This window comes from Juglans microcarpa x Juglans regia, chromosome 6D (genome assembly GCF_004785595.1).
Source record: "Juglans microcarpa x Juglans regia isolate MS1-56 chromosome 6D, Jm3101_v1.0, whole genome shotgun sequence".
In the NCBI taxonomy this organism is placed as follows: domain Eukaryota; kingdom Viridiplantae; phylum Streptophyta; class Magnoliopsida; order Fagales; family Juglandaceae; genus Juglans; species Juglans microcarpa x Juglans regia.
Window position 1 is genome coordinate 17289073 of NC_054604.1, and position 23117 is coordinate 17312189.

Here is a 23117-nt window from a genome sequence, read left to right on the forward strand (position 1 = left end):
AAGAAGTTTGTGGAAGTGGAGGTCCTCTTTTGCTCTTTAAGACTTCTCCATAAGGGTGAAGGGAGAACCCCCTCCCCACCTCGATCTTCCACACAAGGGAGTGAGGAACCCCTTGCAGAATGACTTTGTTATGAAGCTGGTCCAAAGATGGAAGCACAAAAAGGAACAATAACGAAGATAATAGAATTTGAGAAAATTAGATGGAAAGTAGTTCCGTAAGATTCATTCGAGAACAAGGATTTTTGAGGCAATCCGACCTCCAAGGTTCAAGAAAGTTCAGAACATTCTGGACAAGAAAATCACCCCTTCCCCTAGTTCCCTTTATCCCATACACAGTTGTAACAAATTAAAACAGATTGTCTACGTGGCAAAATAAAATTAAAAGCAAATTAAAATAAGGCTACTAGAATATCAGAGTGGAACGCACCGTCTCGACTATGGGTAAAAACACAACGTTCCTTTTAGTATTCTCCAACAAAAGCGACGTCGTTAAGCTCTTCTTATTCTTCCATCCTTCCTTCACGCGACACCCTTTCATCTCACCACGTGTCTAACTCAGAACACATAACAATCTCTCCCATGTAGAAAACCTTGCCCACAAGGTGTGAGTATAGTTCTCCAAGCCTCCACAAATTTGTCCAACTGTTGTCCTCTTCTGAAGCCCCCACCCACTTGATCAAGACCTCAGTGATGGGATGCTATCTGTGGCATTTGAGACAAAGGTGAAAGACTGCTTTGAGTTCTAGTTGAATCTTCTCAAAGGCATTAACGGGGGTCAGAGTGGGGATGGGTTGAATTTGAGCACCGAGCTTCTTCTTCAACCTTCGAGACATGAAACACAAGGTGCATCCCCGAACTATGTGGAAGGTTCAGACGATAAGCCACTGACTTGATCTTTGCCTCCTCCAGAAATGTATCATAAAAGCGTGGGGCTAATTTCATGTGGTGGCGCATGGCTACTGACTTTTGGCGGTATGGCTGGAGGCAAAAGTAAACCAATCCCTAACCTCAAAGGATCACTCTGTTCTTCTTTTATCTACATAAGTTTTCACAATTCTGAGTTTCTTGTAAATTTTCTGTTAAAAATACCCTTGCTTTGCTCACGGGCCGAAAGTTCTTGATCTACTACCATGGTAATTGTTGTTCCAGGCACGTCGAAAAGGAGTTAGGTGGGGCCTAGCCGTATAGGGTCTCAAAAGGGGAAATTTTGGTAGAGGTATGAAAAGAACTATTATGCCATCATTCTGCCATAAACAACCACTGAGACCAGCTTCTAGGTTTACTCCCTACATAGCACCTTAGGAACCCCTCCAAATATTTGTTTATAACTTCAATTTGACCATCTGACTGTGGATGGTAAACTGAGCTATAATTGAGAGTGTAGCTTTGCATATTAAATAGAGTCTTCCAAAAGGAACTTAGGAAACTGGATCTCAATTAGACACCACAGTCTTGAGCAACCCATGAAGTCTTAAAACCCCATCCTTTCTCCCATGTCCTCGTTGTTTTCCTCCCACTTTCTCGAAAGTGCATATGCCAATTTATTCTCTTTCCCTTATTTATACCCAATGACAAAATCATAACCCACTAGCTTTGTCACCCACTTCTATTGTGCTACTTGTGCCCATCTTTTGTTCGAATAAGAACTTGGTAGCCTATTGGTTAGTTTTACAATGAAAGAATGGCCTAAGAAGTAAGTGTCTACCTCTGTATAGTTGTGACTAAGCTAGACAACTCCTCATAGGTAGAGATGGAAAGAGCCTTTCCCTATAAAGCTTTACTCATGTAGGCTATATTTTGCCCACCTTGCATAAGCACTGTCTCAATCCCTCCCCTACTAGCATCACACTTAATAGTGAAGGGAAGGGAGAAATCTGGTAACCTTATAACTGGAGGTTGTGTCACAGCTTGTTTAAGTTCCTCAAAGGCTCTTGTAGCTGCAATAGTCCATTCAAAGACATTCTTTTTGATAAGCTAGTAAGTGGGGTTGCAATGAGCCCATAATTTCTTATAAACTTGCGATAATAACCAGTCAATCCCAAAAAATCTTTCAAAGACTTGGGATTTTCTAGTGTAGGCCATTCTAACATGGAAGTCACCTTGGTTGGGTTTGCTTTAACACTCTTTGCAAACATAATTTTCCCCAAGTACCCCACCTCTTTTACGCCAAACTTGTACTTAGATTTTTTTGCATACAATTGGTGAGCCTTTAGCACCCCTAGAACCTATTTCAGATGGTATAAATGGTCCTCCCAACTCTTGTTGTAAACCAATATGTCGTCAAAAAATATCAACACAAATTTTCTTAGGATTTGTTATGCCCCAGATTTCGCTTGGGATTTGGTGAGTTCTGAATTGTCGAGATATGCACACAAGGTTATCTGCCACCGCTTATGAAAATTAAAGACGCAATGCACCTAGCATGCATCTAAACAATATGTAATATTTGCAATAGATAATTTTCTTTCTTTAATGAATACTATATACTAGATACGATATATCCCAAACTAACATAAGCATACTTTATAAAAGTCACAAGATACAATACTTTGTCAATAATATCTACAACATTGTTAGTACATGAGACAAAGCTTCTCATGTACAAAAGCAAACAAACATTGTAACTACTAGGCTAGCCTAAGGAGTAGCTCGCACAACTCAGCTAGAATAGCCATAATCCTATCTACAAATTAGAGATTGAAGTGATGAGCTCCTTGTCATCGCATCATGGCTTAATCGACCTCCTCCAAGTGATCCTCTACTGGCTCTCCACGACCTGACACATGATCTACTATTCTTGGAGGAATGGTAATTGAGACTATGAAATGAGATTTGATTACAAATCTCAGCAAATTAACAACCAACTTAAACTAGTAGTTTATAAACGCATGCATGACAATAAAAGACATGAATACTTATGTGTACATAAATAATCATGGCATAACTTGGCAAATAGTATTATGACATGTGCCAACAAAAACTTAACTTAACATGAACATAAACTGACATGAACGTGATATGAACTGAACATGAATTGAACGTGAAACTAAACGTGAACTGAACGTGAAAATGAACATGAACTGAACTTGAACTTGACAGGAACATGAGCTAAACATGAACTTGACTTAACTGTATTTTTGTCTCATGGGGTTACCACGATGTCTTTATCTCATGGAATTGTCACGATGTTCTTATTTAATGGGGTTACCATAATGATACTTTTGTTTCGTGAGGTTATCATAATGATGTTCTTGTCTCATAGAGTTACCATAATGATCCTCTTGTCTCATGCATTACCAAAATGATTTAGAATAATATTGACTTGAATAATTACTTGACTGTACGTGGACCTAAGATGACTAAACTTGAAAAATACTATTTTGGAGCCACACTCCAAACTCAAGACATGATGTGACATGAAATGAAATGACATATGACATGATATAACGTAATGTGACATATATATGTGAGATGAATGAAATGGCGTGTAACAGATAAGCATGTGCTTAGAAATAAGGAAAACATTATGCCCACAGAAGATATCCACTGAAATTCTTTACCGAAAATTTTTCTAATTTTTTTGAATTTTATTTTTTTTCTTAATGATTAAGTAAGTGTTTTTAAATGAATGTGTTTTTTTTTTAAATATTTAAATAGTTTAAAAAAATAGTGAAAGAAGAGATAAAAAATATAAAAAAAAAAATATTTGAAGTGTTCGGTAGTGAATTTTGGTAGAAATATTCTATGGACGTAGCAACGTCCTATAAATAAATCATGGCATGACATAACAAGGCTGTAACAAATAAACATTGAATTACATGACATAATGAGTAACAGATAACTTTTCGTGACATGACATAATATGTAACAGATGAACAATTCGTGACATGGCATACTGTGTAACAGATAAATATTTCATGACATAGCATAGCATGACATGTATAAGAGCTTAGGAACATGAATAAATATTCTCTTACCAACACACATACATAATATCTGATAGTAAGTTAGAAGTTAACTTACAGTGAGCATAGCATTACAAATAAAATGCTTGAATAAATGGGAAGCTGTAAGGAGATATTTCTAAACATTCGAAACTCCTTATTAACAAACTTAAAAAAATATAGATATTAGCTTAAAGTATAATTACCATTTTACCCTTTTACATGTGAAAAAATGATCATTTTATCTCTAACTCAAGGATTTCACATCTTCATTACAAAACTCACCAAAATTTACATTTCTCATGTAAAGTTTGTCCTAAATTTAAATATCTAATTATAAAAATTTAAAACACATTAGAACTAGGTAAAACATTCATAGGTCGAAACATATATAGGCCAATTTCTTGATTTTTGTTGCAATTCTATTAAATCTCATTTCTCGTACTTAAACTGAAATATGCAACCTACGAAGATAATATCCTATGCTAAAATAACATACTAAAACAACCAACAAAACTTTCATCACAAAAATCCCTATTTCCTTCAATACAAAACTTCAAGTATTTACCCTTAAGCACAACCTTTGATGATCAAGATTTTATCTCTTTTCCAAATAACTCCAAGAATTCCAAACGTTCATTAACATACTCTCAATACATTCATAAAACTTTCCTAAGAGCTACCATGCTTTGAATTATCAAGCTAAAATCACAAAAAGTCACAAAATCACACTTGATACATTCGGTTTTCACCCTTTCACCAAAATCGAAAGTTATGTGGTTTGGTTTTGATCAAACCATTAGATCCAAAATATATCATGAAATAAGTCACAAATGAATAACATCATATGGTTAATAATCAAGTCCTAGAATATATCTAAGCAGCAAACCTAAGATCACTTGGAAACATTTGCATCAAAACATAGACCTACCCGAAAACCTCAAATGCCTATCTGAACCTTTGCATGCATAAAAAATCATATATTTAAAATCAGCACCAAAAATCTTCAAAATAACATTCTAATATGTAGATCAAAGTCCTAGGAACATAATATTTGAATATCAAAGCCATTGGAGCATGTTTCATAATAAAATGACCTATGCTTATTCAAAAGAAAATCTATTTTCATACTCTCAATTTTCAACTTTTTAGATCTCTACAAAACATTTATAAAAATCTTATGACATGCAAATAATCTATATCAAACTTTTATACTAGTATATTAACTATAATCTATAAAAATATTAGACTAATATCTTGTCAAGAACACCATTAAAAAAAATAAAAGAATCACACACTGTCTAGCTCATTGCCCAGAATGCACTCTTCATGCTTAAACAAACTTTTCACATAAAATGACCATAAAATTTTATACAAAACATATCGACATAAAATACACTCAAAAAGGAACAACTTATGTGAAGTCATGCAATATAGGCCAGAAAAACTGTCTGAGAGTCTCTCTGGTTTCCTCTAAAAAAAAGGCTTGAAAAGTGACCAAATACAAGGAAAATGGACAAGGAAGACACTTAAACATCTAGAGGGGTGATAGGAGATTTGTGAAAGACACTTTGGGTGATCGGGTGTCAGCTAAAACTGTGGGTAATACCATGTGCTACTGCCTTCCCATCAACCACTATTTGGGTCTAACTTAGGCAGTAAAAGGATACCCATGCAGAGGAAAAACTTCCTCCACAAGCGTTGCCTTGGTGGTGCAATTTCTGGGCCTCAATGGGCCTTAACCTAGTGGGCCTTCATTTGGGATTTTAATGGGGTTTGGTTAGATTTGGGTTTCTAACAAACCCAAATATAATTTTTATTGGCCCAATAAAATTACCAATGTGTAAAAGAATAAATAAGGATGTAATAACATAAATTTTAATGGTTATTAGCATGTGGAAGTGATGTAATGAAGTGATTAAATACTAAGCAACAACAGGTTTCAAATTAGGGTCTCGAGGCAAACTTTTGCAGTTTGAGAAAACCATTTGGAGTTTTGGTTTTCACTAAGATTTTGAGGTTTTAATTGGATTCCAAATATTTGGAGTTTCACTGGGGTTTAAACCCTCTTTAGTTTGGCACTAATTGGATGGGTTGATGGAATAATGTTTAGTTTAGGTTGAATGATTACAAAGCTTGATTTTCTTCACATTTTCATCTCATGGTTCCTCTTGGTGTCAAGTGTTTAATACTATTCACCAAGTGTAGCTAAGATCTTGCCAAATGTCCAAATAAAACTTATCTAACCTAATTTAGACATTCCACACAGTGATCTTGAAAACACTAGACTGAGTGCTACATGGCGCTTACACTGAGTCATTATGCACTCCGAAAATGATGAAAATAACTTTGCTCCATAAAATCCTAAATATTCATATGAAACTAGGAGCATATTTCCTTTCTTAGAATTTAACTCCTAAGTGCCTCGAATAATTCAAAACGCATTTTCAAACACCTATTATCCAAAAAATGAAAATCGTTTTTTCGTGCTATAAAATCCTAAACATTCATTTCATTTGAGACTAATGGAACAAACTGTTCTCAATCTCACACTCCTAAGAATCTTAAATAAATAAAATTTCATTTCCTGCATCATTGTGAGTAGTAATTTTAGCTATGTCATCTAGCACCACCCTGATTTGATGGTACCCGAACCTCAAATTAAGGTTAGAAAATACCATTGGCCCTTGTAGTTTATCCAACAGTTCATCAATTACTAAGATGAAGAATTTATCCTTTATGGTCTTCCAATTCAATGCTCTATAGTCCACACACAATCGCCAGCTACCATAAGCTTTTCTAACTAAGAGAGCTGGGGATGAAAAAGGGCTTGTGTTGGGTCTTATCATTCTAGATCGCAATAACTCTGCCACTATTTTTTCTATATCAACCTTCTAGTAATGTGAACACCTATAAGGCCTTGTAGAAATAGAAATTGCGCCCGACGGGCAGGGGGTCCCTTCCTTGAGTATGATCCGATGGTCATGAGATCTCTCAGGTGGAAGCCCTTTAGGTTCTTCAAATTCAACCTATAACTCTTGTAGCAATTGAGTTAGGTCATGATTGAGGTTCTCATCTCCCACCCTCGCCCCCCACCTTGCCTAATTAATTGCACAGTTTTTCTCCCTCACTTAAATTGCATGGATAGATGTGTAAAGTCCAACACATGAATTGGCTCCAAAGTCTTAAGCCATTGTGCACCTAATACTATATCACAACCACCAAGTGATAGATCATGGAAGGGAGGTGTGAAAAGTTTACCTAGAATTTTGACAATAACTCTTATGCAATGCCCTTCACTTTGGACGGTTTCCACATTAGCTACATTCACTAATAGCTTAGTGATACACTCCATAGGGATTATGGTTTTCTTCACAATTGATGGGTCTAGGAAGTCATGGGTACTCCCTGAATCCACGGAAATGACCACCCTCTTGTTGCCAATTCTTCCCAACAATCAGAGTGGTGTGGCTAGGAGTGACGTGATGGCATTGAGAGAGATCTCAGGTTCAATTTCTAGTATAGTGTCTGGAACTCCTTCCTCTAACTCCTTTGTGTCACAAGGAACATCCTCTCTAACTTCATTTCCCCCTTCTTCCACTACTTGCAACAGATATATCTTAGCACTTTTACAAATATGAGAAGGGTTCCACTTCTCATCACAATGATAATAGAGCCTTTTCTTCCTTTCTTGATCCATTTGTGCTTAAGATATTCTCCTTGTTGGTGAGTTGGGTTTCTGCTATCTACTACTCCCTTCCCCATGATGTCCCCCATGATTCTGACTATGTGGTCTCTCATATTTCCTTACACTCCTTTGACTTGTTGGTTTAAGAGCCCTTTTGGTGCTAGACAAATATTCTTCCAAGTTTTTAGCTAGGTCATACGCAGCACTTAGGCTAATAGGATTTAAAATATTTTGATGGGCAACCTTATTTCATCCTTCAGACCACTTAAGAAGAAACTTAGCTTATGGTGGATTGACAAACCCCTCAGTCGATTTGAGAGGGCCTCAAATTGAGTCTTATACACAACTATAAGGGTGGTTTGTTTTAGTCTAGTTAAAGCCTCCATGGGGTCATCGTAGGATGTGGGCCCAAACCTCATTTGGATGTCTTGTGTAAATATTTCCTAGCTATTAAACTGTCTACTCTTGTAAGCATCTTGATACCAAATTAATGCCTCACCCTCCATGTGGTTAGAGGCCATGAGCAACCTATGAGCAGGTATGGTTCGATGAAGATCAAAGTAATGGTTTTCCTTGAACACCCACCCAGCTGGGTTATCACCATCGAAGTGTGGAAAGTCTAACCTTATCCCCCTGGGCACATTTCTTCTTTGATCATCAACATCTACATTTTCCTCAACCATTCCTTGATTACTTTCCATAAGATTCATTAACATCTATATTTTGAGGCAATCTGACCTCCAAGGTTAAAGAAAGTTCATAAGAATCCGGACAAGAAAATCACCTCCTTTCCCTGATCCCTTTTAACCACCCGTACACGGTTGTAACTAACTAAAATGACATAACAATTGCGTGCAACTTCAAATGGGAAGATTAGTATTTCTATTATTTAATAATATATTCAATTGGTATTTATAAATGATTACGGTACCCCTTAGTGTCTATTTGGTAATTTGTAAAATGTTGACAATTGCATAGACTAGTTTTACACGCCAAGAGCTGCTATGGCCAATGAGAGCTGTCCAGATAGTTCCTACATATAAGTTTATTTAAAAACAATAAAAAATCTAAAATTAAGAAAATTATTAAAAATATCTATATATTCCTTTTTAAAAGGTAAAGTTAAATATTCAAGAAAATTACTTCAAAAATTAAAAAACTTAAATGAAACAAAATATTAAAAAAAAAAGAAAATAAAAAAACTCTGGAGGCATGGCGTGGGCCTCGAACGGTCCGTGGCAGCCAATCTGATTTCAGGTGGCCAGATTGGCCACTTTTATTTAGGATTTTTTAATTAATATTTTTAAAAAAGAATATCATTTTGTTTTTGTAAAAAATGTTGTTTAGGAGTTTGAAAAAATTGTAATTGTAATAATTAGTTTGAAAATATATGTGTTTGAGTGATATTTGAGAAAAATATGAGATGAGATGAAAATTATTTCCAAACAACTCCTAATAATCTTCTTAAATTTATATTTTTCTTATATTATTTTCCAATTGTTTTTTAGATTTTAATACTGATATTTTATATATTTTTTTAATAAGACTGCTGGTGGGGAATTTGAATGCAACCCGTCAAATTTTGATTGTTTTCCGTGTGGCAACGTCCCCATTAGTCTCGTAGACAAAAGAATTTAATGCAAAACTTTTTATATTTAGGGAGTGAATTATAAAAATTTGAAACTGAGGGAGGAATTTGCAAAACGAGGATTACTTTTATAATTAATCCTTGAAAGAACCGTCTAATTTTCAAACAGTGACTCTGAATTCCTCGTCCTGATTCCTAACTAAGAAATTAAAGAGATCGGCACAACATGATTCTAATTTTCACAATTCTTTGAGAGTAAAGACGATTCTCAGTACTTATTTCCAGTCAGGAGGAATTGATGTATATATTTTTAATTTGGGGCAGCAGTTTGTGGAGCTTATAGCCAAAGAGTCCTGACTGCTATATAATTTAAGGGCCATATTCATATTAATGTACCTTAGTCAATAGGAAAGATTCGATGGAACTTTAGAGGACTTGTAAAGAGGAAGAAAAAGACTACAGATATGACTCAAACCTGCCAATGAAGTTTCCAAGAGGGTGAGTAAGAAAGACTCTTAGGAGTCGAGGCTTTAAAGGGTGGCTCTACAGCCACTGTTGCTGTTAATTTTAAGATCATTTTATTTTTTATTTTTTGCTTTTTCATATATATATATATATTAACACTTTTAAATATTTAAAAAAAATAAAAAAATAATAATATTATTAGAAAATATTTCTTTAATTATTAAGTAAAAAAATTAAAAAATAAAATAAAAAATCACAGAAGTATAATGAAGCGGTTGAGTGGAGGGATGAGAGTGCATTTTTCAGGCTCCAAAACATAAACATGTTCAGAAGAAAATTCATAGAGTTGATGGGAAAAAGTGCCAAAACCTGGTGCAGACCTATTTTCTTTCTCCAAAGGGGTTCCCACTTGTTCCGTGCAAAAGCATAATAAGAATCCGGTTACTTGCACGCATCTCAAGTTTCATTGACTTTTGCTTTTCCAATCTTGCAATCCTTCTAGTGGGTTAGAAACAGGGATATCACTAATTTAACTATCAGGATCATAACATTCCACTATATTTTCTAATCTGACATTTACGGTGACCCACTCTATTGACACTAATCTGGTAGTAGCCATTTTTCTCATTTATTAGTATTCAATGATTTAATACTATGTCAATACAAAATGTCAAAACATTTTAATACAACTTATAAGTCGTATCTTCCGTGACTTGAACTTGTAACGTGATTCTTGCTCTAATATCAATTGTTAAAGACTCAATCATTGATCTAAAAACTCTAAGATTATTAGATACTAATTTAATTAAATATTTAACCCTCAAATTCTAACAGTTACTCGAGATAGTGCATCAGATTGTATAATATTTTTTAATATAAAAAAATAAGACGAATTATATTAAATTATGCTAATTTATAAATTTTTTTTTATAATTTCTTTTTATAAATATAAGGACTTCTCAAAGTTTTGTATTAAACTTCATCCTAAAAAGGAAAGAAAGAAAGAAAGAAAGAAAGAGGTTTGAGTGCTGCTACTCTACCACTCAGAATGTATTGCTCTATCATACCGTTAGTGTAAAAAAAAAAAAAAATTATTCATTTTTTTTATCATTTTAAAATATTTTTAAAAAATATAAAAAAAATATAAATATATTAATAGTAATTTCTTAACTATTAAGTAAAGAAAAATAATTATAAAAATAAAACAAAAAATACGAGGTGTAAAAATGACCTTTGGGTGGGCTCCAGTGACCCAGTCTCTCTTCCAGTAACTCGGTATCAATTCAACGTTTCGATACAAATATATAAACCAACAGCTAGAATTGCCCCCGACCTTGCATATTCTCTGCATCACTAAGAAATGGATGCTTTCATCTTCCTCGTTCTCTTCTCTTCCACCTTACTGCTGAGCGCAAAGGCTTCTGAAACCAATTGCCCCATGATGCGGTGCGCTCCTGGCGCGCCCAAGATTCAGTTTCCTTTCCACGCAGAAAGCCTGCAGCCGCCGCACTCTGTCCACCCCAGTTTCGAGCTCGCCTGCAAAGACAACGCAACTCTAATTCACCTCCCATCGTACGGCGATTTGGTCATCAAATCCATCTCTTACGACGCCAAAAGACTCGATCTTCTTGACCCCAAAAACTGTGTCCACGAAGTATTTCTCAACCTCGATCTCTCCCTCACACCTTTTCGTTACTACTACGTTGTCAAGAACTACACATACCTCAATTGTTCCTCCAGGCTTCCGCCTTCTTTCACCGAGGTTCCCTGCCTGAGTGGCTCTGGACATCATGTCTATACCGTAGAACCATCTTTATCTCTTCCAGATTCTTGCAGGCCGGTGAAAACTGTGGCGATTCCCTTTCTTTATAGCCCGTACCTCTCCGATAATAGTTTCGGTCTTGGGTTATCTTGGGACCTACCTGGATTCCAAGATTGTGAAGTAGAAGGAGGCCATTGTGAATTGAAGTATAAGACACGACTTTCCAGCGTAGCAAAGGATAAAGGTGACATTTGCTCATTTCCCTCTGATCCTTTTTTTTTTTGTGCATAAACCCTTTTTGCTTTTGGAAATTTTAGCATGTCTTATTATTATTATTATTATTATTATTATTATTATTATTATTATGTTTTGGGTAATATAAAATATTCGTTTGGGGTCTTTGATAGGGTGAAACATGTTAAAAAGAATAACACCCACCATTAAATTACGGTTTAGATAGTGAGATAAGAAATTTTAAATAAAAATTAAAAATTAAATAAAATATTATTAGAATATTATTTTTTAATAATATTATTATTTTGATATTTTATTTTTTATTATATTTTATTTAAATATTTGAAAAAATTATAATAATAAAATAAGATAAGATATTTTTACTGTTCAAACAAGCCTAAACAAATATTATTTGCAAAGAAAAATGACGTAGTTACACTATATTACAACTAAACATTAAAAAATTATTATTTTTAGTTATTTTTAGCTACTACAAGGTCAGTAATCCTGAATTAAAGTGAGTTTTTAATGAAAATTGTATGAATTGTTGTTTTGTCCGCAAGTGTGCGTTTGGACTGGGTCATATAACCCCAGAAAAGGACGCCCTCCGTTGACTGTTGAGGCCGGCTCGGCCTAGTCAGCTAAGGGCAGGGATTTGCTTAATAACTCTACGTCTACGTTATCTTCAATTCATCTAATTATTATAATTTTTTTAAAATTTTCACATAAAATAAAATAAAAATATATTTTTTTTAAATTTTAAAATAAAAATAATATTAAAAATATATATTCTAACAATATTTTATTTAACTTTTAACTTTAATCTCAACTCATCTCAACTCATCTGTAAATTTCTTTAAACTTTTCAAAATAATAACTTTTGTAATTAATAATATATTATTTGATAAAAATAATTAAAGATCTTATGAAGAAGAAGAGAAAAGAGGTCTCATTTGGATCATAAACATTAATTTCTATAAAACATCATTATTTTTTCTTTTGTGTTATTCTAAGTTTCGACCAATTATAATCATCACATACAGTAGCTAATTATACTATTTTTAGTCTTATATTAATTTATATTATTTTCCAAATTTATCATTTTTTATTTATTCTAAACTTATTGCTTAAGAAAAAGCATGGTTTTTGAAATAATAATTCATCTAAAGTGCCTCTTATAATTGATCATGTCCTTGCCTCTAATTTTGTAAGAATAATATTTGTACAGTCCTCCAAAAATAAAAAATAAAAAAATATAAGGATATTTTTGTGTATCTCATGGACTAGGAATGTCTCGTGGTCGTTTTTTATTTTCCCTCGAAAATATTAAAATAGTTTTGGGGTTCTTTGTTCTTTGGTCAAATCGACGAAGACTTTGAAGGAAACTTCGCTTCTTGTTCGTCCGTACCCACTTGCCCAAGAAAATTAACTTCCCCTCCTAATTCCATATTCCCACCGGACACGTCCATCTAGCGTTGAATTTAAAAATACGGCAAAATTATCATCAATTTTGTTCAAAGCAACCAAAAACTGACGCAGGATATGTCTGTCTCTATAATTAGTTGACTTAAGTAATCCGTGTTTTAAAGCGGGAAATTTTTTATTTTTTTACATGAGTTTTAAATTTATATATATATTTTTAAAATAAATGTATAAAATTTATTCGTCTTAAAACTGTAGAAATGATTTATATTCACAAATTCTTGTCATAATTGTTTTGTTGATAAAGCATGGTATTTTTCTTGTTCCCTTTTTCTTTTAGATAAAGATTAAGCATGGTACATAAAGAATGAATTGATATAACATTATGGCCTATAAAAACAGTTAAATAAAATTATGAAACTCAAATTTGTTAACTTTTGTTTTTGAATGTAGATTAAGTCTCAACATGATGTATCAAATCCCCCGTCAATTGAGAAATTTAGTTTATAAGTTAATTCTTAGTAATCATCTCGCTTGGTGTAGGTCAATAGTTCTTAATTTTACTTGTGTAGTAGCCACTTTAGTTCTACTCTTGGGATCAAAATCTACAAAAGTATTCTTACTTGAATATAAGAGTGGAGATATGGAAATATAAAGTAGGCATTGTTAAGGTCGTGTTTTGTTTGCCTAAACAAAGTTTTGGCAATCCAAGTCAAGGTTTTCCTTCCTGCAAACACAAAAAAAAAAAAAAAGGTTGGCTCGGTAGTGATCCAAGGAACTTCTGATGCCTAAATCAGTATATTGTTTTAAGGAATTGTATGAGAATTGTTGAATTCAGAGATAGTCATTTGTACTTGGAGCGCAGTTTTTATACGAAGTTTTTGGGAGACATTTCATACCCCGTGTCAGGAGATTCACGTCACCCCCCAGTAGCCCCAGTTAGGGCCTTTAATGCGGTGTGACTCCAGGGGTGACTCGATTAATGTGGCATGGCTCCCCGGGCTACGCCTTGACGGTGGATGATCTATGCAGCCACTTTTCATGCCCATGTCAGAAAATGTAGGGTTGTTAGTGCTTCTCGTTCACTTGTTGGCGTAGATCCTTTAATGCTAGGTGTCAGGCGGTGTTCGGGTTGGCATGTTCTGTTTGTCCCCCTCAGTTTGGTTTCCCGTGCAATGCACCTTCCTTTGACTGGCATAATTCATGGGCTGAGCTCCTTTGACAATCCTAGGGCTGTAGGAAGATGGAGCTTGGATCAAGACGGGCCTTAATGTCTTGCACGGCCCAAAGGTTGGGCCGGAGAGGGAAATTCCCCTTCCAAACATATTTACGACAATATTTATGCTCACTAAATGCTGAAATGCCCACTTTATAAGACTGCCTCTCTTCTACAGCTTGAGGCATCTTCCACTTCTTCTTTGGATAAAGTGTAATTCAGTAATTACAATACGATTTAGAGGCTGGAGGTCATGCGACTAAAGAATTGATTGGGATAAAACGCCCGGAATATGCCCCATGTTTGGGGGAAAAATCTTCGTTCATAAGAATTCCAAAGATTTTCTGAAATTTTCTATTCAATATATATATATATATATATTAGTTAGTTTTTATCAAATGATCTTCACGTATCATAAAAAGAGAGAGAATAATCCAAAGTAGTACTACTAATTTTGATTCATTTTGTGCAGTCTTCTTAAGTCCAATGATCAGCATCTGCATTCTGGTCATGGCGATGCTGTCGGTGGCATTTTTAAAGACGTATCACTCCAAGAAAATACACCGCCAGCAGGAAACGGAAGAAGCATTATACCCAACTGAAATTGAAAAATCCTATGGAGACTATGATGGCCTCAAACCAGATTCTGATGATCATACAGACAAATTAGTCAACAACATTAAACACGAAACTGTTTAGCACTTCGAACACAAACGTTAAATAAAGTTTTATCATTCTCTCAGAATTAATTCGGTACACTAGATAAGCTAAATAATGTAGGAAAAGTAAGCGTTTTGTAATAATAATTTTTCCTCTTGTTGGTGTTGGAGTTTTACTTCTCTTGGCAAAAAGAAAGCTTTTTGAGTCTCTAATTTATACAAGCCAAATCAAAATTTGAATTATGACTTCTATTCTAGACTCGCTGGCCGTTAAGTGCACACAGATCATACACTCGAGAGTGTCTATGATACGTAAAGGTATTTCATGCAATATGAAGTACTGAAGGAGAATGCTTCCTACAAAATTGGGAGTTTGGATTACCATTGAACTTTTTCGTGACGTTTTATATTTTCAATGTAGAATCGAGTTGTATAAATTTTAAATGATAAGTGTTAGATTTTTATATAATTTTTACACAGTTTTTATACTGATGTAGTAGCTTAATATAATACGTTATATTTATTTTACTATAAAAAAAAGTTCGTAATATGATAGATTAGATTAAACCACGTTAGTGCGTAGAATTTTAATTTATATATAGACCAACATTTTTCTTTCTCAATATATTCCAAAATAACCGATTTGTAGCCCAAGTTTTTGAGGCTTCAACAGTGGTGGCAAAGTCAGGAATTATTCCTTGGGGATATTGAATTTAATTTTAGTAATATATTTTTTATTCTATTTTTTATAATGATGCAATAAGGAACACCATAAAACATATATGTTTCAAGATGCAAAAATGTTGAGGCGGGAGGGAACATTCTCATTATGTGACCTCTCGCTCTCTCCTTTTTTTCTCTAGAGCAACACCTAAAAAATAAGGACTAGAGGAGGGCGGATTGCAGCTTCGGCTCCTCCCTCCCTCATCTCTCCTCCTTTTCTCTCTAGTTTTTTCTTTTATTTTTCTTGGTGTGTGTTTTTTTCTTTCAAAGTAGGGCAAAATATTGATCTGTTGTTTTTCGGAGCTCGGTGACCACCATGCACCCCGCCGCAAGATTTCCAAGGTATCGATCCTTCAGACGGACGAAGAGTTGACCAAATACTCAAAAAGAAGAAGATTTCACTCATGAAGAAAGCATTAAGGCATCCGACTCACCACACAATCCAATCTCAAATCCTAACCATACAATCAATCAATTATCATCCTATTTAACTGCGAAATATTCTAATTTACCTAAGTCCCTCTCTCTCGAGTTGAATTAGAATTACCCAACATACAATAACCGGCGATATGTCTATGCGAATCTAAAAGCATTTGAACACATTAAAATTAATAATATTTCAGATAAAAGCTGCACAAATCACGTTGGCACATTCCTGTCTTTCGTTCAATTCATGGCATACATCATACGAAGCTGAACTACATGCATCATATATAGAATTAACATGCAAAACAAATCATTCAACTATTGGCTAGATAATTGAAAGCATTAAACTCAATAATGTATACTCAAAATGAATGATAAAATCATGATCACATAGAAATAAGATTCGGAATTGTCATGGAGAAAGCAATAGAAATTAGTACATAATCGAATCAAAACAAACCATAATAATTCTGAAACTCATAATGAAAATTGTACAAAAAAAAGATGAAAGAGTTACAAAGGAAATTGTATGTAGATCGAGAATCTCAATTGTTGAAAAGCTTCAATTCGGTAGATTTTCAACCTCCCACTTGATGCACCGTTTCCTCTCTGAATATGTTTGTTTTTTGCTAAGGCTTTAATAGGAAAGTTGTAAGGTTTTCCCCTAGCCTTCCGTAGACACTAAAATTGCCCTTATTGGAGTTCTATAGCAAAAGTTATCCTCCAAATACTGAAGGGTAATTCAGAAATTTCGAGAAAGAAACTTTTCCTATTCTCTTGATAACTCTAATTTATTTATTCCTAAACAAAAATAAACAAAATAAATAAAAACTATAATAAATAAGAAAATTAAACAAAAATTAGCCATAAAATTAAGAGAATAGTGTGACAAAACTTGTGTAGAAATTAAGCACATTAAACAGCCACAAACTTAAGATTTACTAGTCCTCGAGAAAAAGAAAAGGGAAAAGAAAAATTAAACACATAGAATAAGTTGATTTCTCATAATGATTGCCTCGTGGATTGTATAAATAAACTGATTAAAGGAAAAGTCTAAATACTTAACAAGTTTTTAGATTAATTCAAGAGCATGCTTAGGTTTACAAGAAAACTTTTGAGTGTGTATGAGTATCCAATCTCAACTTGCTACTCTATTAACTCGAATCAATTTATACAAATTGGATTGAAGTATGATTGATCTCTATGAAAATGAGCTTCTCGACCTTCATATGCCTATTTTTCAAATCAACTCTCCGCTAATGTAGTACAAACACACCACCAAAGATAAACAAAAAGTCTTAATAAAAGCTTGTAATGTTCGACTTAGGGTAATGGCAAAAGAAAAAAATTAGTATGGAATTCAAAGCAAGAAAATTCAATACTAGCTTCACCAATGAAGAGAGAAAAAGAAATTACATTTACTTCCTAAAGCAACTTATGAGCAATTTATTCATCTTTTTTTTTTTTATTCCACAACCACCAAACTTTTTTTTTTTTTTTAATTTGGGTTGTATTATTATTATTATTATTATTATTATTATTATTATTATTATTATTATTATTTATAATAGAATAGCAAAACTTGTTCTTGCTCTTTTAACTCTTTAATAAACTTTTTCTCTTCTCCAATGACTAAACAAGCAACAAATTTTCTTGAAAGTGTAGGATGAGTGTTTATGGGTTAAAATGTGTGGTTAATGTGGGTTAATAAAAGAAAAATGACCGATGTGTTTAAGGCTCAAAGGGGTGACTAGAGATAGATAATTAGGGTAGACTAGAAAAGCTCAAATGTTCCAAAGATGGCCTAGATCATTTTTCTAGTGGTGTGCTGCTTAGGATTTTGCCTCGAGATTATCAAATAGGTTCTAGAGTTCAGTGAGATCTTAGAAAATATCTAATTCACATAAATATACTCTAAGCCAAGAAAGCAACTTATTGATCATGGTATTGTACAAGAGTGTTCAAAGGAATTCAAATAAACTAAGCTAACACAAGAATTAAGCACAAAACAAGACATATTTAGTATTTTCCAAAATCCTCCTAAATTTCAATTAGGTAATATCATAGGCTTGTGATCATCAACCCAAAACAAAACAAAAGGAAAAGAAAATATTTTTGTGATTTTCAAAACTTTTAAATATATATTTTTTTTGTCAAAATAAATTGATACTCCAAAATAAATGACCTCTCCCCCAAACTTAAAGAACACATTGTCTCCAATGTGAAGAATCAAAATAGATGAAAAATTGAAAGGATAAAAGTAAACTTCCCTGAAAAGTAAACCTCGCATGTCTCAAGAAACTTCTCACACCCTTGACCGTGCTAAGTGGAGGTAATTTTTCAATGACCTTTACTTTAGCCCAATCTACCTCAATTGTAACGCCCCGATTCTACAGGGATCGAAGAGTTACTCTCTGCAGGGATCGAAGAGTTACTCCTTGTAACTTAAAACTCACAATTCATCAATATATTTACAGACTCCAAAATATAAAACCATCAGAATACTACAAAAAATCTCTTAATAAAATCCGCCAATTCTCAAAAATCTTCTATGAGTAATCCACTATGCTTAAATAATCATCTCACCGATGCTCCATAATCCTGATCCTTAGCTGAACTATTCAAAATCATCTGAAATAAATTATGAAGATAAGGGAGTGATTTATCAATAACTCAGTAAACATAGGACATATACTAGTGTATAAACATGAATATTTTCACAGAGTTCAGAATGCAGAAACAAAACATTTCAGTATCAATATGCAAATCTCAAAAATACATATTATCAGAAAATCTGAGCGACTTTTCAAACATTTTATATTCAGAAACTAACTTTTCATATTCAAAGACTCATTTGGCACAACATGACTGAATATTTTCATCTTATCATATCATATCAGAGCATCATATCAGAACAGAGACCATGTTTAACCCCCATGGTAGGGTTGTGCATCCTGCGGAAAGCCAAGCAGAACATAAATCACCATGTTAACAAAGCGATTGCACTCAGAACAGAAAACCACTATTATATCCCGTGGCGGCCCAGAGGTCACTATTATATCCCGTGACAGGGCCAGAGGTCACTATTGTATCCGGTGATAGGGCCAGAGGTCACTATTGTATCCCGTGACAAGGCCACATATTAGAGCAAAACAGAATCAGAATCACCATATCAAAATCAGAATCAGAGTCAGAACAGAATCAGAAAGTCATGCTAAAGATTTTTCAGATGCCACATAATAACAAAACAGAGTACTGATATTCAAATCATTTCACATTTTTCAAAACAGATTCGGAACATCTTCGCGTCACATGCAAAATTTATCAAAATTTCATATTCGCTCATTTTTCTCAGTTCAATAACAGAATACCAAAAATAAGCTTATGTCTACAACAGTCATGCAAGAAAATATTTTATTATTATACAGAATTTCATGAGTAATGCAGAACAAAAAACTGAAGTCATTTCAGATTTCTTTTCATAAGAAAACATGCACATTTTCAAAAATGACCTCAATTCATTTCATTTTATACAAAGTCTAGTATAGGAATCCCGCTTACCTGAACTTCTTAGCTTATCAGAATTTCTCTATAGCAATACTGAACAAAAATCAATTGTCACCTATAAAATAATCACGTAATTCTAGTAAATTTTCAATAAATCACGTATTTCAATATTTAAGCCTAAACTTTTAAAATAACCTATTTTAATTAAACTTCGAAAATTATCATTACCCTAAAATATTGTCGCTTTTCAAATTCATTGGTATCCGCTTACTAATCACTTAACCTAATTCCAAATAACAACAAGCACAGTATGTAAGTTGCCACCATATAAAACAACCCAACCGAAACTACACGTTAACATAATAAGGTTTGGATGGCTTACAACTAAAAGGGAAAAACTGTAATATCATCTCAAAATTATTCTTCTTCCTTCATAAGACTTTACGGGTGACAACTATCCTAGTTTGAAAGCTTACCGAGAGGGAAGGGAGACGTGCAGCGGATCCTTGCTCACCAGAGGGAAGCTCGCGACAGCGAATTGGGGAGGTACTGGGTGGTCGGCAACGTGAAAAAACACTGAGAGAGAGAGAGAGAGAGATGAGGGAGAGCGAATGGAGAGTGAGAGAGCGAGAGAAAAACAGCATGTGAGGGACTCACCATGAGGGCAGCGACGAAACGGAGACAAGGTGGCTGGGAGCAGTGACAATGTCATCTTTTACAGCTGAGGCAAACGGCGTGGGCGGTGGCTTAAGGGCTATGGGTTGGTTGAGTCAAGATTACTCTATTTCGGGTATTAAAAATAGGGGTCCTTCGGTGGTAATGAAGTAGCGTCTTCAGTCGTGCAGGGGGCTTGTCGTGTGGGTTGCAGCGTGGAAGAGCTTGGCAGTGGAACTGCCCTTCGGTGGTGGTTGTGAGGTTTGGGCAGGGTGACTCCGTGCGGTGGACATACGCGGGATTGGGCTTTCGTGGAGTGGCTCTCGGTGGGTGGGTCTCTTGTTGTGATCTGAGTACTCGTGGACGAGTTTGATCTCTGCTAGCCGTGGGTGGTGCACTGTAGAAGTGCACGGTGGGGGGTGGAGGACGGAGATGCGAGGCCTAGGGGGTACAATGCTAAGTATGCTGACGGAAGGAGAAACACAGTTGTAGAAGCTATGGGGGCTGCACGATGGTGGTTTCTGTGATGAAGTGGTATATCTAGCGGCTACTGAAAACCCTAGTGGGAAGATCACATACGTGCATGAGATATGGAAGTGAAAACTGTTTCCTCGTTGCGACGGCTTGGGCTTACTGGTCCATTCCATGTATTTGGGCCCATGGGTATGGTATGATAAATGGGCTGGGACCCAAAAGAAACTAAAAGACACTTAAACAGGCCCAGTCCGAAAAATAGAAAAGTCCAACAAAAGAAAATGGCACAATAAAAATAAATAAGAGCCAATTAAAAAAAAAAACTACAACTCAATATTAATAAAATAAAATAATTAAAGTCCAACAATAAAATTATTCATTAAAGCAAAGAGCAAATTTAAATGCAAACACTAATTAATATCAAGAAAGCACATCAAAGTAAATTTCACAACTAAAATATTATAAAATAAATTCAATGAGAAATCCAATAAATTTAAGACAGGAGAACCAATATTTAAATTAATTAAAAAAATAATCTTTCACAAAAAAAAATATAAAAACACTAAAATACGGGATATCACATCAATGCCCTTGGAAGAAACTTTATGCTCAAGTACAATTCCTTTCCATGAGCTATCAAAAAATAGAGTAAATAATTCTGGCGTCCAACAATTTGAGAACTTCCTTTTTTACAACTTCTTGCAAGTTCAGATTAAGTCTCATTTGTGGTTGCACCGTAGACTTATAATTCCCTTCCCTTAAAATCTTGTGCATACAAGGTCAATGGCTTATTCCCTTAACGTCTGCTATAGTCCATCCCAAAGCTTGCTTGTGAGCTCTCAAAATTCGAAGTAACTCCTCTTCTTCAAGACTTGTCAAAGGTGAAGAAATTATTACGGGTAAAGAAGAATCATGTAAATAAGCATATTTAATATGAAAAGGAAGAGGTTTGAGTTCTAGATAAGGGGTCTCAATAATGGGTGACTTTTGTGGAGTAGTGTTTTTGCCCAATGTTATGTTTTCCGGCTTCCTTTTAGGCAAGTAAGGCAGAGATGCTTCCAAGTAGTGTGCACAATTGCTTATCTTGGAATTCTCAGAATCAGCAGTGTCGGATTGAACAAGACATGCCTCAATTGGTTCCTTAGGATAACTCTCTTCAAAATTTTCTACCACAAGTTCATCAATCACATCTATGTTGAAGCATGTATCTGTTGTTGACGGGTATTTCATTGCTTCAAATACATTAAATGTAACTTGTTTATCTTACACCCGCAGTATTAGTTTCCTTTGTTGCACATCTATGAGAGTTCTTCCTGTAGCTAAGAAAGGTTGACCAAAAATAAGTGGGATTTCTCGACTTTCCTCTATATCTAAAATAATAAAATCTGTAGGAAAAATAAACTTGTCAACTTTAATAAGAACATTCTCTATTATGCCTCTTGGTCTTTTAATGGATCGGTCTGCCAATTGAAGTGAAACGGTGGTGGTCTTAACCTCTCCTATCCCCAATTACCTGAAAATAGAAAAGAGCATCAGATTTATGCTAGCACTTAAATCACATAGAACTTTTTCGAAATAAGAGTTTCCAATGGTGCAAGGAATAGTAAACCTCCCTAGATCTTTAAGCTTTGGTGGCAACTTATTTTACAAAATGGCGCTGCACTCTTCGATCAACATCACGGTCTCATACTCTCCTAATTTTCTCTTGTTTGATAGAATCTCTTTTATGATCTTCACATAGCTAGGCATTTGTTCCAAGATATCTACAAAATGAATGTTAATATGTAACTTTTTAAAAACAACAAGGAACTTAGAAAATTATTTATCTAGCTTATTTTTCTGAAGTCTTTGAGGAAAATGTATAGTAGGAACATAAGAAGAAGTAAAAGGAGATCAAGACTCAGGAGGATTTCCCGAGTTTTTCAAAGTTGAGCTCGGAACAGGGGTGGGCGTCGTAGCCTTGGATGTGGGCATTGCGGCTCTCACAGTCAACTCCTATTTTCCGAAATTTTTCTCTTCCTCTTGTACATTAAGCTCTCTTCCACTTCTTAAAGTAATGACATTAACTTGCTCTTTCGGGTTGTTTTTCGTGATGCTTGGAAGTGATCCTTGAGGCCTTATAGACATTAATTTTGTCAGTTGACCAACCATCCTTTCAATGCTCTGCATAGTGTTCTCATTGTTCTTTAGAGCAATGTCATAATCTAAAAATCTAGCATCCACCTTGGCCATAAATTGTGCCATTACCTCCTCTATAGTCGGCTTCTTCTCTTGCTATTGATTTTGAAAACCCGGTGGAGGCTTGACAACATTTTGGGAGTTGATCCATGAGAAATTTGGGTGGCTTTGACATTC

At 34.6% G+C, this 23117-nt stretch overlaps 1 protein-coding gene across 1 annotated transcript; it reads left to right on the forward strand.

The window, feature by feature from the left end:
* The first annotated feature begins 10979 nt into the window (after positions 1–10979).
* Positions 10980–15066, forward strand: LOC121234124 (RING-H2 finger protein ATL20-like). The gene is made up of 2 exons (XM_041129945.1): positions 10980–11691; positions 14792–15066. The coding sequence occupies exons 1-2, from the start codon at positions 11046–11048 to the stop codon at positions 15016–15018; spliced, it is 873 nt and encodes a 290-aa protein (XP_040985879.1). The 5' UTR covers positions 10980–11045; the 3' UTR covers positions 15019–15066.
* Positions 15067–23117: the final 8051 nt, after the last annotated feature.

What these genes read in the sequence shown, in the direction of transcription:
- LOC121234124 (XM_041129945.1), top strand. Translation starts at nt 11,046, where the DNA reads ATGGATGCTTTCATCTTCCTCGTTCTCTTCTCTTCCACCTTACTGCTG. An exon ending in CAGCGTAGCAAAGGATAAAG is followed by an intron (nt 11,692 to 14,791) that starts GTGACATTTGCT and finishes CATTTTGTGCAG; the next exon opens with TCTTCTTAAGTCCAATGATC.